The sequence below is a fragment of the Haliaeetus leucocephalus genome, unplaced genomic scaffold (genome assembly GCF_000737465.1).
Source record: "Haliaeetus leucocephalus isolate CR32 unplaced genomic scaffold, Haliaeetus_leucocephalus-4.0 Scaffold151, whole genome shotgun sequence".
NCBI classification, from domain to species: domain Eukaryota; kingdom Metazoa; phylum Chordata; class Aves; order Accipitriformes; family Accipitridae; genus Haliaeetus; species Haliaeetus leucocephalus.
The window spans coordinates 3,577,669-3,593,898 of NW_010972587.1; the positions used below are offsets into that span (position 1 = coordinate 3,577,669).

Consider the following 16,230-nt stretch of genomic DNA (forward strand, 5'->3'; position numbering starts at 1 on the left):
TTAGGAAAGCTGTGTGATAATGATCCACACCTAGTTTAATCTTAGCTGGTTAGCTGACTGGCTAGCTGTCCAGATGTAAACCAGATGTGGTGTTTGAGCTGTGGGTGATCAGAAAGTGTTAGCAAATCAGCCTTTTCCATAGGCATGCAGAGGTCATGGCTGATTAGCTTGCATCTCCCTAATAGGAAGTATGTCCTGAATAGTGGAAGTTTTAAGATGAGGGAAGTAATTTGAATGATAAAATATGCAAAAATAATTTTTCGTAATTGTAAACATCTGAGCATTTCATATATTGGAAGGGATTTGATTAATAACCCTGCAGTTAAACATTTTATAGTATTTTATTTTAATTTAAATGATTCACATATTGTATTAACGTGTGTTCTGTAGATTAAAACCAGCATGCCTCAGAGTCTTGTTTATCACATTTGTCTAAGTATGTATATGTCAGAGTACTTGAATTTTGCAGCTACTTCTGTCTTAAGGTGCAAAAAGCCTTTGTTTGCCAGTTCAGATTCTTTGTGTCTATATGATCTGCCACTTCTCATCTGTGTCTCTGCTGGCTGCTGGTTAGGTGGTTAATCACTTTGATCCCTGGTTGTGGCCTTGATCTTTCTCAGATGGGAGTCCTGAGATAGGAATAATGTTCTAATTGATTCAGCCCTTTTATTTTGCTTTCTCTATTTATAATTGTAATTTGCCTTTGGGATTTTTTTTTTCTCTTCTAATTCTCATGTTTTACACTGAGATTGGTGTGCTCAGAAGGGGGCTGGAATCCTTCCAGCCATGGGTTGGAGATGTTATTGATAGACAACTGCTTCTTCCCTAATTTATCTTCTCCGGCTGCAGTGCTCATTCTGCCCGTGGTTTTGTCAAAGGCTAGTTGTGCAAAAGTGTTTGGATACTATTAGCACATTTAGCTTTTTTGTTTTATTTTTATCTTGTTCTGTGGATTTGGAGGTTTTTTTTAAAACATTTAAATATTATTTGAGAGTCAGAAGCACAGCTTTTAATATATTTTTTTTTAGTGGATTTTAGTGTGTGTCCATACAAAAAATTTGATTTCTTGTTTCACTATTTCATGGTTTATGGATTTTGCTTTTACTGGCCAAATTGTTTGTCTCTTTGCTCTGACAAGTTTTTAGCCTGAAGGAACTCTCACTGTTAATATGGTTGCTGCTCTTATTGATGTAACCCATTTTTGTTATGGATTTTATACCAGTCAGAACACAAAATTTCCCACGTGCATATTTTTCTCCCTCCTAAGGGCTAGGTACGGTTTTTCAAAAAGTATGGTGGGCTCAATCCAGCACAATGCAGAATTGTCTACAAAGTGCTGAATTTCCTCAGTGCCAGCAAGTTTTAAAAGGTACTTTAAAACTCAGCACCTTACAGTACTAATCTGTTTACCTTGCAAACGGTTTTTCTATTAAGTTTACATGTAGCTCACAAGATACTTTCCTGTGTTCCTTTTGCTTATCACTGCTATTATAAGCTATGCATTGAGTAAATGCATTTAAGCTCACAGATGAGCTGTGCTTCTGCTTTGCTTTTCTTGGGACTATATTTTTTCATCAGTTCTCTTTATTTACCACAGATATATGTATTTTTTTTTTTTCCTAATACCGATCAATATTACTGCAAACATATGATGAGCAATGTGAAACTTATATCTACCAGGCTATGGTTTCCACTATGGTTGTGCTGAATTTATGTCGAACATGAAAGTACTAACATGCTCTTGCAATTGTCATGTACAGTCTGTCTCCTCCCAGTTTTTTTGTTATGCTCTGGACAAGTACATCACTTTACTTAGTAGCTATTTTGTAGGGGACCGCTTTGTTGAAATCTCTTAAAGTAATTACTTTTAAGTGAATAATAAAATAGCCTTTCCCTTTAAACAAAGCTAAATAGTTTCAGCATGGTAGCCACTTGACAAAAGATGTTATGGGAATGGGATGGTTACTTTTAGACATAAGTGAATGTGAGGAACTTTGGTTTTCAGAATGTCTTCTGAAATTGAGCAATTTCAAGGATACAGGTCTACAGTTTGGGATATAGTTTAGGTCTGGTTTTTGAAAAACATGTTGTGACTGAGGAACCTGAAGACGGGATTTTTTTTTTTAAATTTTTTTTTTTTTAATCTGTAATGGAAAAGGTACTGTTTTCCAGAAAATGTGTTTTAGGAATAGTTATTTGATCATTTATGTTGAAAAGATGATTTATCAGTTTGGGGCAGTGGGGAAATTCAAGTTCTATTTCCAGCTCTTTTTCAGATTTTCTTACTGATATTAACCCCATCTTTCTGCATCCTTCATTTATAAAATGGAGATAATAGCAGTTAATTTCCCCCATGTTTTGCCTGTCTCTCTTTAGACAGAAAGATCTGAGAATAACAGTCAACTCTTGCTCCTATTTATGTAGTCGGCTGAGCACAGGGGAACCTTGTTGTCATATTGACAGCCTCTAGACAATGCCAAAATGTAAATCAGCAGTTATAATGGTTGCAGATTATAATTTCACATGGAATCACTCTAAGGTAACATCTGTGTGCTTGTAATAGAGCAGTCTCTAACCAGGTGAAATTGGTCATGCTGTAGGGCTGCTGAATATTTTCGGTCAATTGATAGTACTTTCTTTAAACTTTTCTACTTCTGTAACTCTGTTTTTTTATCCAAGAATAGGTGAAATATTATTTATGAGTGATGTGCTATGTAAATGTTTTCACTATAAAATAGCCAATGAAAAATACTCTGAATAAGCGAATTCTTTTAAATGTCAATCCAATCTCAGTCCAACCAAAGGAAATGGAAACTGATGTTAACCCTTGGGATACATCTACTGCAGATTTTTCCTGGAGGAAAAAGCCATTCTCACAACATCTTACATCATCTCTGTGTTGTGATACAGGGTTTTTATGTGTAATAAGTAAATAATGTAAATCTTTGTGCTTTGTTTCTTAAAGGTATGCTGATTTTTCACCTCCTACAAAGAACTGGAAGGAGCTTTAACCACTGGGAATCTCAATTTAGACACTGAATTCCCTGCAACAGCAAAGTTTTTCCTCCTAGGTTGAAGTTCTGTAACAACTCAAATTTTTCTGTATCCAGTCTGTCATGCTCCTCTCTTCACTCCCCAAATGCTCTCTCACGCTGGCTCTAACACTTACCTGATGGGTTGCCATGTGAGGAAGCTGGGCTGCCTGGACACGACCCCCCTGGCTGGCACAGTGTCGATGTTTGATCCCAGCCAGCAACTAGGCACCACGCAGCCACTTGCTCACTACCCTCCACCCAGGGGGATAGGGAGGAGAATTGGGAAAAAAAGTAAAACTTGAGGGTTAAGATGAGAACGATTTAATAAATAAAGTAAAATAAAATATAACGCTAACAATAATAATAAAAAATATAACAATAACAATAATTGTAATGAAAAGGAATATAATAAAATAATAGTAAAAAAATAGTAAAAAACCCCCAAGTGATGCACAATGCAATTGTTCACCACCCACTGACCGATGCCCGAGCAGCGATCAGCCCCTCCTGGCCAACTCCCCCCAGTTTATATACTGGGCACGATGTCCTATGGTATGGACTATCCCTTTGGCCAGTTGGGGTCAGCTCTCCTGGCTGTGCTCCCTCCCAGCTTCTTGTGCCCCTTCTTGCTGGCAGAGCATGGGAAACTGAAAAATCTGGAACTTGGGATAAGTGCTACTTAGCAACAACATCAGTGTGTTTTCAACATTACTCTCGCACTAAATCCAAACCACACTGTACTAGCTACTAGGAAGAAAATTAACACTATCCCAGCCGAAACCAGGACGCAGAGTTAGCTGACTCGTCTGGTTGACAGCTTGCTGTGAGATGAGATGAACTCTGGAGCTGATCTAGCAGAGGAGTTGAGGCTGAATGTCTGAGTATCTGGTGGTGGGATCGAGGCAGTCTTAGTTGGCTGAAATGGTTATGGAAGGGTGTCCGTAATTACATTTGCTATATATTAGTTGTTAACATGTTCACTTTCTGTCCCTGAGCCATTTCAACAAGATGATACAGATTCTGAGTGCTCTAAATTAATCTTAATGGCACTGTGGTCAGTGACATAGCCAGTATTTTATTTTATGCCAGCTGAGCATTGGTTGGATTTATATGCGAGTGCAGCTCATTAACTTTCCGAAGTATTTTATGATGTCTTCTCAAGTTAGAAATTGTAGCATGTCTGCATGACAGTTTTGCCTCCTGGTGGAATATATTGTTGCACCTTTGGCTGGAGCAGTCAGCAAACACTTGCATTTGTTTTTGTTCAGATGAGAAATTGATGAGGCAACTACATGCTTCTCCCATGCAGTCATGTTTATTTAGGAAAGAGATGCACAAAACTATCCCCCCCCCCCCCTTCACAACTCTGAAAATCCATGGCAATATCTTTGCTTAATATTTTTCATTTCCCCACTGTCAGCTGGAACCCCAGAAGTTTCTTTCACTTCTTTCTCCTTCAGGGTCGTGCTATGAGTTTTTATCCAGGAACATCGGCTATGTCTGTTCAACAACTCTTTCCCCTTGCCTGGCAACAATGTTCAGGCACCCCTGTGCTTGCATTTAGTTTCCTGAGACACCTCTCTACCTGTATAACTCCCTTCATGACAATTTCTTTCATATAAACTTTATTTTTAGTGGCAACTTCTCTTATTTTAACTGGTTTATTAAAACAGTTAAAGCTGTCTTGAATGAGGATGCAAAGATGATGTTTGTTTACTTTAGAAAAAGTTCCACCCGATCTCCATACTCAGAAACTATCAGGTCCTTGAACTCTCACTGTTTTCAGCTAGCTTTAAAAAAAATTTCCTAAATTTATTTAAAACATTTTTGGTTGTAAAAAAAGGCTCAGTGCAGTGCTGTGTGTGACTGCTCAGTTTAGAGAAAAGTCATCTTCTTATAAAGATGAGCTGTCCCTTCGGTATTCAGTAAGCACATTTCATTACCATACAGTCTCTTTTGGGTATTGTCCGTGATGAATAATGAATAGGAGATTGAAACAAGGCATTTTTCTGTCATTTCTTCCCATTATCAAGTTTAACGATGTTCACTACAGCAGAATTGATATTTCACTACAGCTGCCTCTCTCTTTCTCTCCTTCGCTCATCAATATTGTAAAATTTATTGCATTTGAACACACAAAACTTGTGGACTTACGCACACATGTGAAACAACTCACACATTCTTAGTGGAACTTGGCTTGTAGCTTGTTCCACTATGCATTGAAGTGTTATTTCTTTTGACTTTATCACAGTTAAAAACTCATTTGAGATGCAACGCCTCATTTGCAGAAGTGACCCAGGGAGGTTGCAGCCAAGAGTGTTGTGTCCAGACATCTGTCTGCTATATTAAATGTGTAATGTGAACATATATTTATCTCTAACAATAATAAAAGCAATACCTGTGCCTAAAATAGTCAGTGAGCAAAATAACGGTAAAAGAGATCTCAGATTATCAAGTAAATTGAAGCTTTTAAGTACAGAGGCAATGCATGTGTTTTTCAGCTGAGAGTGTCGCTTGCTGCAGAAGTATTATGGATCTTGAAATAAAGAGCACAAGACTCTTTTCTCCCCTTTATAAAATTTGTAAGTGGCTGCTCTATTGAAATGTTAGGGCCTTCTGAAACATGCAAATGCATGTTTGAGGTTAAACACATATTTAAAATTAAACATATGCGTAACTGCTTTCCTGAATTGAGATTTTTAAATCATCGTGAGTGAGATCCCAGTTGTACCAGTGCTGGCTGAGCCTGTGGGTACAGTCACATGGAGGGCTGGATCTTGTTTGGAGGGGCCTCCCAAGAACAGTGCTTCATGTGGAGTCTGCTGGCTTTGAGGAAGGCATTAAAAACCAAGCATTATTCCCAGGGTGGCATTGCTGACACCAGTTGATGTGCAGAAACATCTGTTTTGTAATGGGAAAGCACTCTGAGCTGCTTTAAAACACCTGTCAAAGTTACTTTTAATTCTGCTTGAAGTATGTGGGAGGGGAAACTATCCTTAATTGTGAAATGTATTCCTGTGTTGATACAAGGTTACCTAATCCATGCTTGCCTGAGAAAACTAGATTTAAGGTTGTCATCAGGCTTTTGCTCCATTTCCATACCCCATTTGCTCCTAGTCTGTTCAAACTTCAGTACATGTAGCAAAATGGACCGAAGATAGAAAAAAGGGGGAGGGGAAATCTAGACAGTAGCAAAATAGGTAAATGCCATCCTTGGAACGTTAGCCACGTTTGCTTGGAAAGATGCTGTAGTAGTGCCAAGCTAAAGGAGAGAGAGATTCAGGTCTCTTGTGGTCCCACAGGCCTGTGTGCTGTGACAGCGTTTGGGGCTGGGCAAAGGCTCTCCGTGGATGGGGGTACCTTCGGGGGTGGTTTGGTGTAGTCACGTCTGTGGCAGTGTCGGTGGTGGGAACTGGGGTTGTCGGTGCATCTTCTTCCCTTGCCAGCAGCAAAGCTGGCCTTGTTGTACATGATGCTGTGGCAGAGATGCAGCAATGGTTACTGCTGTGTAAATTCTGCGTCGGGATGTTTTCAAGATGTAGAGAGCTATTATAGTTTTGTAGCACATGGGATATAAACATAAGATCCAGTTAGTGGTCCTGCTTCTCATGATCTGAACTATCGGTGGTCATGACCAGAGTACCACCATTTACAGGACTATTTTTTTTTTTCTTTTTTCCTGCGTACTGCCTAACAAGGACTACATGAGTGGTGATCTAAAAACATGGACTGTAGACATGGCAGATGCTGTTGGTGAAGGTTGCCTTGGCAGAAGTGTCCCTAGCCCAGGGGCTGGATTGGTCATGTCTCCCCTGAAAGTCTGATTTAAAGCCCCTGTAGTTAACAGGAGTCATTCAGCTGAAGTCAGCGGGTGTTGTGTTAGGCTGTTAGAGCCCAATGAGCCATCTGCTCTTACAAACCTTCCCTTGCTAAAACAGAGGTGCACTTTATTCCCTTGGAGCACTATTTCTCATCTAGTGAGCTGTGATCCCCCCAGGGCATCAGGGAAGGCAGTGATGGCAATTGGAGTGGTCTTAAAACATGGAAAAGGTGGCTAAACATTTACAGAAAAGATGCCTTGCAGAATGAATGCAGACTATTATATGGATTATCGTGTTCAGCAAACTCTACTGTTAGAATAAAGAATAAAAATATGTCTTGATAGCGGGCAAGGTGACACTCCCCTAAAAAGATAACACCACCGTAAGAATGAAGGTTTCAAAGGGGTCGCACACATAAAATAGAAGGTGGCATAGAGGAGAATGTCTTCAAGAGCAGGCTTCAAATGTCAAAGTGCATATTTAATTCTAAAGCAAGGGGTGCGCTCTGGTGTATGGCATGCTTCAGGCTTGCAAGCCTCTTACTGTAACATCCTGATTTCTGCCAGGTTGTCAGCTTCCTTAATTCCCTGGGGAAGCAGGTTGGCAGGCTTGTGGCACCTCTAGCAAAGGTTATTAGTGTCTTCCTCTAGTGCCAGAGGGAGAACATACTGTGGTTCTCTGTGGTCTTCCTTCATCTTTGGTGAATTCCTGCAGAGGGAGAAGGTTGGACAACAGCCTTTCTGCAATTAGACAGGTGTAAATAATGGATTTTTACTTCTATTTCCGTGGTCAAAATGCTGAATATTCCATATTCCTCCTACCTGCAAAACAGAACTGAACAAAGCCTTCAGTTTGACCTGAAATATTTCACAGAATGTGAAAAAAATGACTGCAGATTTTTCCTTACCATTCTTCATCCCTTTCATCCCTTTCTTTTTTTACATACTTCAATTTTAATGCAAAAAAAAAAAAAAGTAAAAAAAAAAAAGGTTGTAATTTTAATATGTTGAGATAGAACAGTTCTATTTCATCTGAACCCATTACTCTGTTTATTATGTGCTGAAATTATCACTAGTCTTTGGTACAGTGGAAACATTTTTAGTGAACATACTATTCACCAGGAATTAAGATATTAATTGCTATTTACAGTTTGTACTTGTCAGAATTTACCCATCATACCTTATATACAGTTACTAATTCACATGTTTTTGAAACTCTCTGAAGTAGTAAGACAAGAAAACCTCTTTTTTTTTCTTTTTAAGTGCTAACTTTCTTTTTGATGAATAATTTTTACCTGCTGGAGACAGGAAGATTTTCTCAGGCACAGTAGTTAATACCCTGACTTTAATTAGATGTGATTTGTTCTAAATCTGTTGCACATTTCTTAGCGTATATCACAACTGTCCCTCACTATGGGAAACAGCTCTCATTTTACAGCCACATTCATCTGTTCTGGTGACCTGGTATTACAAATATTTTTAAATTACTTTGACTTATTTTATGTAACAAATGATGAAATATTAAGAGACAACAGAAAATGTTGCAATATGTACAAATTATTTGTGAAAGTACACTATTTGTATAGCGGATACTTTTGACTAACTAGAGAGAAGTAGACTATTGATCACTTAAATACATGGAATTTACTGTATAAGTTTCAGGAATGTTTTAGTATTTTATCTGATAACGCTGCCAAAGTTATACTGAGAACTTGAGTTAGGTTATGAATATTTTTAAATTAATCCTTCAGGATGATTTTTCTGTGGTGGTATCTGAGTGTGGCTGTTGTACTGTCTTTATTTAAAGTTCTAATGAAAATAGCTCAAGGCCTCTGAAAAGCAAACAAGAGGAAACAACTCACGTTTTTGCTCACTTTAGAGAAGAATGAGAAAATATACATTGCAGCAATTTCATTTAGGATCTCTAATAACTTCTTGCTCTGCTCTTAAGAAAAGTGAAAATGATTTCTAGCAAAGTGTGTCCTCTGTCAGTGGCTGTGCAGTATAAGAACAACAACCTCTTATAAATGTCAAAGGGGAGGTCTGGGTTGTAGGGCTGCCAGTGCAAACCTAGTTACTCAAACTTGTGGTAGGAAAGAAACGGTCAGTCTGGTTCCATTTGAGAGAGAAATGAGAGGTTTGGATTTTTTTTTCTTATCAGTCAGAACTTCTGTTGAAAGACTGGTAATGGTTGCAAATGTAGGTGCAAAGGAGTTAAGAAAAAAACCCCCAGAATTTAGGTTGACTGTGCGAACTCTGTTATATTCGTAGGTATTATGCCAGTGCCATTACTAATACACTCCATCATAATATTTTTCCAGTATTTTTGTTGTTTAGACACACAGGGAACTACACTGCGTCAGGACGACACCAGTGTGCTGTGAATATGCCTGTTGTCTGAACAGCCCCTACCTTATTAATTCCCAAACGTGGAAGGTGCTTGGTGCAGGCTGTCAGGTGGCCGTGAGGCTGAATGCCATCCTTGAATTCCCTCCCTGCCTCTGCCACCAGAGTTGCTATCAGATACCGAGCAAATCACATAAACTGACACAGTCTCATTTAGTCACTAATCGTGTGTTACTAATTTTCATAATACCCAAACTAAGGCACCTGTGACCAGACTCAAAGCTGTATAAAGTGTTCACCACTGCAGTAAGATATAATGGGAACAGTGCTTTAAGTGTGTGCAATAAGACTGTTAAGTACACATGACATTGAGAGGTGTCAAGATAGGCACCCAGAGTTAGTCTCAGTCTCTCTTTGTTCTCCACTTTCTTACATGAAAAGAATAGGATAACCTAATATTGCAAAGACTGTGAAAAGAGCTTCACTAATATTTGCAGGGCAGTGGGTGCCATTGCTATGAGTGATGAATTATGCACCTAAGCCAGAAACCTATTTATCTTTTGTAGGAGAACACGTACTGCTTTTATTTCTATTTAGGTCTGACCCTGCAGAAGATTTTCTGTTCTCTCTTTTATTTAAATTAACGTAAAATCAAATTATTAGGATAGTAATCAAACAGCCTGTGGGAAAGTATGTAATAATTATGTGTTATTGTTCAGTCCAACATAGTTACAAAGTAGCACAACCTATCTGCGTTTTGAAATGAAACAGTAAACAAAAAAATTATGCTGAACAAATCTCATGTCTTAATTCTCATTCTGTTTTATTTATTTAAGCTCCTCTTTGGAGCAGTATCTGAAAACTTTACAGTCTTTATTACTTAACACTCGGAATCTTTGTATAAGCTAAGGAAATAATATAATCCCTATTTTATGGATTTGGTGGTAAAACATGGTCAAGATAAGCCCATACACATTGAAGGACATTGGTGTGTGAATGCTAGGGGCTTCAGTTTCAACCTTATAGGTGCCAGCCTTTAGACTGAACTCTGGATCAAGTTTCTTATATCATGAATGACACCTGAGAAGGTATCATCCAAACCAGCCAGCCAGGTAAGCAGAGTGTCACAGACTGTCCCCTGCGGTAGCCCTCTGCTAACCAAGAAGGAATTTTCTGAGGCCAGGGGTAGGTCTACAATGGTGCCTCTAAGGTTCCTCCATATATTTCACGTTCAGCGGTTGTTGGGTGGAAGGCAGAAGCAGACCCAGCATTTGAAGACGGCTGGCGTGCTTTGGCAATGCCTGTCACCTCAAAGCCCCTGAGAGACCTGGGCAAAGGCACAGGTAATTCCTGAACTGTGTTCCAGCTAAGGGGTGACCTTGGTGTGAGCCGTGGAGCCCTGGCAGTTTGGAGCTGTTCTGGGCAGGCAGAGAGGCACCCAGGGAAAACTTTACAGGCAAAATAAAACAATATTCAGTGTTAGGCAGGTGGCAAATGAAAGTCTGCAGCATTGCGGTTTTTGAGCTTTGGTACCTGGGCTCCATCTCAGACACCATTAAATGCCTTTTCTTCATTTGCCAAAAGACACACGTTGTAATGCAGTAAGTTGAACCTCGATTTTTCTTGTATATACCTATTTTTTTTTTTTTCTTCCCTTCTGTTGTCCCGTTCCTTATTATGGACACATTTGGCCACTGTCAAATTGAATGATTTTTTGCATACTTGGTTGGCTGACTCTTTTTTTCCTAATTTGCTGATACAGTCAACTGTGCCAGTAAAGCAATTATGCAAAATTGTGTATAAAGGTTTAATGATACAAAACAGTGTTCATCACAAATCTAATTGTGATTCTTACCATCCTTCCATAAACTAAAGGTTTTGAGATGTTTGAATTATGATCTCTGTGGTTAATATCTATTTTGTTAAAAAATACATTTAGTTTAGCAGATAAGGGAACATTTAATGTACGTGCCACTGTTAACTTTGGAAGGAAGCAATAAACAAAAATAGTGACTTGGAGGTGTTCAGATAATGGTTTATATGCTTTCAGGTGGTGATTATGAGAAGTCTGCTTTATTACATGTCTCATTAGGTTACGCTGTTATCTGTTTTACATTACAAATGATAACTATATGGTTGATTGTGCACTGAGTCTAACACAACACAAAGATAAAAATGTAAAGATGGACATAGTAACAAAGCAGAATGATGTGTCTGCATACTGAAAACAAAGAGAAAGTGGGTTAAAACAGAATTGACAGTGTACAGAGGTTTGGTGTCTGGTTTCCACTCAGATAACTAAACCTGGTTCAGCAAAAGAGCAGTAAAGCAATACTTGGTAATGCTTTCATTAAAGCCGAAAATCCCATTGGCTTTTCTTGGTCCAGAATAGAGCATTTAGAAACATTTCAAAACTGATATTTCTCCTTCATGTTGCATTGATATTTTCTGATTGCTGCCCTGCTGCTTTCCTCAGAACCCTGGCTGGGGTTTAATCCTACCACAGAAAGTATTAGCGTGTCAGATACTATTATTAGGATGGACGTTTAGTAGAATCTCATTTGTATCAGGTCATTATGTGCTGCAGGTAGAGATCTTCTGCCACAGCCACTAGAGACAAAGCACACACTGCTTCCATCAGACAGCATATGAGGAGGGAGAAGGAAAAGTGACTCTCCTTTCTATCCCTTTCTTGGTTAACAGTTCTCAGCTGTATGTCATCTTTGCACTAAGGAAGCATTAAGGACTGTAAGGACAGGGAGTAGTGAGTAACCTGGCAGTGCTTTCTGCTATGTCCTTAATCAGGGTCACACTTGAGTGCTGAATTATGAAGGTGAGTTCTGTTCACTGGGGTGCTCCACGTAGTCAGATGTGGGAGCTGTTTTATACTGAACACAGCAGTCTGTGGCTTGTATAAACAGCTTTAATTTACTGCTTTCTGAAAACAGAGGCCTGAAGCAGTCATGGAGGTTTCAGGAATGTTAATTGTTTGTGTACATGAATGAGCTTATAAATGGTGGTTTTTTGCACTCTTCCATAGCCCATCGAGGGTAACTGTGTCACTGCCAGAGAAAAGGAAAAGAGAACGATTATTATTTTTTTTTTCTCCACAGTCTACTAATACTTTCAGGGCTTGATATAATGTGCCTTTAACAAACCGTGAACTTCTCTCCTACTGAGCCACTGCTTCCTGCCTACATTCACTGTAGGCAGAGAACCATTATACTAATCCACTCTCCCATCATATCTCTAGCAAACACATGTAAGTGTTTTCTTTGAATATTTATTTTGATGCAAGGAGTGTTAAGTCTTTTATTTGGCAACAAAAACAAGTAGGAGATTGTGACTTCTCAACTTTGTCACCTTAATTGTGGAAGTTCTGGTTTTCAGCTACAACATGTTTTGACGAACCAATGACAGTCACATTTGGCTTTAAGTGAATAATCCTGCCACCTCACAACAACCTTAGAATAGTTCACCTCTGCAGGTAGGATAGCTTTAAAAGGTAGGTGCTGAAATGATCAGTCTTTCGCTTTGTTTTTTAACAGGTACGGTTATATGCAAGGCCTGATGCAATCCGAAGAGGATCGGGGGACTATGCTCTAAATATTACAAGGAGACTCATTGAATTTTATGAAGATTATTTTAAAGTGCCGTATTCCCTGCCAAAATTAGGTAAGATTTCCTCTAGAACATGAAGTTCATCCAGCGATGGGATATTAAATCAGCTTTATTTAAAGGAAATTTAAGACTAGAATGTACTAGACTTCAAGGTAAGGAACGTTTGGGTTGGTTTAGAAGGATCAAGAAGTAAGGAATTTTTTATTTCTTCCTTGCAGAGGAAGGACAGCCAAATTATCCCCTGTTCAGCCTTGCACTGAAAGGAGCAGGAGGCAGACAGTACTTAAATTTGTTAGGCAATGGGAAGAGAACTGGAGGCCTTTCACTGACAAGTGGGTTGGTTTTTTTTTTTGATGCTGTTTATTTTGATAGTGGCTCATTAGGTAGCTACTGGGAGATGTTTGTTCTGTGATATTTGTGTCTTGATGCCTCAGCCTTAGATGGGGAACAGAATTGAAAATATTTGTGGAAACTGGGAACCTGTAACAGTGCAAGGCTGTATTTTTTTTTTAATGCTGGCTTATGTGGTTTATTAATGACGATTAGTACATATGCTTAATTGTATTGTTGCTTATTGAAAGAACTGCTGTGAACTTGTTTTGCTGCTCAAGTGACCTAAATGTAAAAGCTGTCAATTTCTATTATTTTTTAAATAGTTTCTTCTCATCCTCCCTTTCACCAAAATCAATTGTTCTCCTACACACTTGGAATACTTTACACCATATTATTACACCCTCCCTCCTTTGGAGCATGATTGATCAAGATCCAGAAAAGCCTATTGCTCAGCAGCAGGAAGAGAGCTTGTATTTGGTCAGAAGTGTTAGAGTTGGAACCATAGGTGATCGATCCTCCCAGGAACTCGGGGTCTATTTCATTAAATCCCTTGCCTGCTGAGTAGCTTTATCAGTCTTACAGCTAACGGTGTAGGAGATAGATAAAGTAATTGATGTTGCTAGATGAGGGTGTTGCATGAATTTTTTATAAGAATGTTATGGCATTTGTTTCTTGTTGTCTTTAAATGACGGGTTACAGGCAGTGTTCTGGCGAAATATGCAGATGGGTTAAACATGGCATGTGCATCAGACTTTCTGTGTATCCTTTCATACCTGGCTTCTGGTATGTAATGACGATTTCATAAAGGAAGTTATAGACTTAGAGGTGCCAAAAATTTAGAAGGAAAAAAGTAATCACTGTCACCTGATACACTGCTGTCACTGCTGCAAGGGATTGTGTACTTCATTAAGGTTTTAAGAAAAAATCAGAATGTTTTTTGTGGGACGTTTGAGGAGTTTTTAATTTGATTTATAAATGAACTGTGAAATGTCTTCAAGTGGGAGTAAAAATTGAGGGATGTAGTTTAAAAAGCTTTATAGTGACTGTGTTAGTTTTGTAGAAAATGTTCTATTTCAAACATAGATGTTTTAAAAAATGAAAAATTTTGTTTCATGTATTTTCCAGCTCTAACAAGAGTGAACTTAAAGAAATGTAATTTTTTTGGTTGAAAACACAATTTATGTTTTCAAAATAATTCTGTTGTTGAAATACTGACCAGTTTACTGTGCAGGTGCTGTATCAGCTACTGAGCGATACGTCATTAGCGTCATTGCTGTATGCTTGAGGGGGTGTGTGGGGACAAGGGATCTGCAACCCGTTGCAAAGCAATTCCGTCCTCTGTGTACTCATCCATTCAAACTCTCTATATGGTAGGAGTATCTGAGGGCATTTTGGCTCTTCAGATGTGTTGCTATATCAGAGGGACCTGTGTTCATTTGTTCATTTATGTCATTGAGGTCTATTTCCAAGGATCCTTGGCATTTGAAACTAGTGCTCCTCATCTGAGTTTGTAATAAATCAGCTAGTGTTCTCTATAGGAAGCACTTTCTCCTGACGCTCTTGGCTACTTGACTGGTTTTGACCAGGCTTTTTCACTGTACTTACATGGAGTCGGGTGTCCGTGGTTGCTGTTGCCAGTTGTGGGCTCCTCTGACTTCTTGGCAGCCTCTGTTACTATTGGGAACTGTGGAGAATCTAGGGCAACCTTTTTGTCACTCAATGACTAAGATTTTTTTTTTAGGTCTTATATGGCCTGTACTGACTTATGAATGCACTGGAACCGTAGATTTGTTTCCAATTGATGTGAATTCTAGTAATGAATGTGAATTGGGGATTTTTATCATTTGAATAACCAATTTCCACAGTTTAAAGTTCTACTTAGCTTGTAGATACATGCTTTTTTTTTCCCCACGTCATACTCTGAACTGGAAGGTGCTTGTGTGGGGTTTTAAACTAATAATTTTTGTATGACTTTCATTTCTGAAAAATAAGTCAGGTCTTTAAAAAAAACCAGAATTTTTTCCAGGACTATAATATCATTATAAACACTAGTTAAAATGAGGGGTGGATAAAGCATTGGGTTTTATTTAATTCTAAAAAGATATGCAGTAGGGTTTTTAACTGTGTTTCTATGGCTGGTGAATATAAAATATATTAATGTATTTGTATCACATATTTATTTTTAATCCAGTTTGCAATACACAAAAAAATTTCCTTGTATGCACAGAGCTTTTTCTTATGAGGATCTCTGAGACTGGAATAGTTTCCATACAGGCAACGGTTAGATAAGCAAGCACTTTTTACATGTGGACAGTTGTGACTCTTAAGTTGTGAATGATTTGGGGTGGAGGGGCTGACTGCCTTTGCCAACCAAGACTCAAGGGCCACCCAGTGAGGTTAGCACGAAATAGGTGCTAGAGAATACAATAGAGAACACAAAAAGGTCACTGTTACTGCAACAGGTGGTAGATTTGTGAAACTCCTTGTCAAAAGAGATTGTAGGTGCAAAAAGATTATACGGGTCCAAAAAGACACATGAGCAGGTACTTGGAGAGGTGCTCTATGGGATGAAATCCCATGGTTTGGAGAGAGGAGCTAGGAAATACTCAAGAGAGTGTTATTTATACTTCCCTCGTCTGCTTGTGGCTGCTGTTGGCAAGGTCAATACTGAGCTAGGCAGTCTTTTTGTCTGAGCTGGCAAGGTTATCCATATGTTCATAGTCTTCCAGTTTCCCAAGTGTTTCTACTAAAGGGCCACAGAATATCTTTTCCAGAATACTTCATGTACTGGAACTGGTAAACTTTATAGGGCTCCAGTTATGAAAGACTGACAAAACTTCATGTGTGGTGCATAAACGAGCCACTTGCATGAAGATTTTTGGGTTTCTGGGCCTTGGTTTTCCTCCCCTTATCAGCATTGCAGTATCACAGTGTTAGTGGGATGCATTTACTGCTTTTCTGAAAACTCATTTTACAACTCAATTTATTTTATTCTGAGTACTGTATTTGGACACCCATGTAATTAGCGTAACCACTATGGGTTGTGTAAAGGAACTCAGGTGTCTCGAGGGTTAG

At 38.7% G+C, this 16,230-nt stretch overlaps 1 protein-coding gene across 1 annotated transcript in view; it reads left to right on the plus strand.

Annotated features, from left to right (window-relative positions):
• Positions 1 to 16,230, plus strand: part of TRHDE (thyrotropin-releasing hormone degrading enzyme) — a 213,789-nt gene that overhangs the window by 26,012 nt on the left and 171,547 nt on the right. The window contains exon 4 of the mRNA XM_010561962.1: positions 12,750 to 12,876. Within this exon, the coding sequence (XP_010560264.1) occupies positions 12,750 to 12,876 (127 nt within the window). The remainder of the gene's footprint in view (positions 1 to 12,749; positions 12,877 to 16,230) is intronic.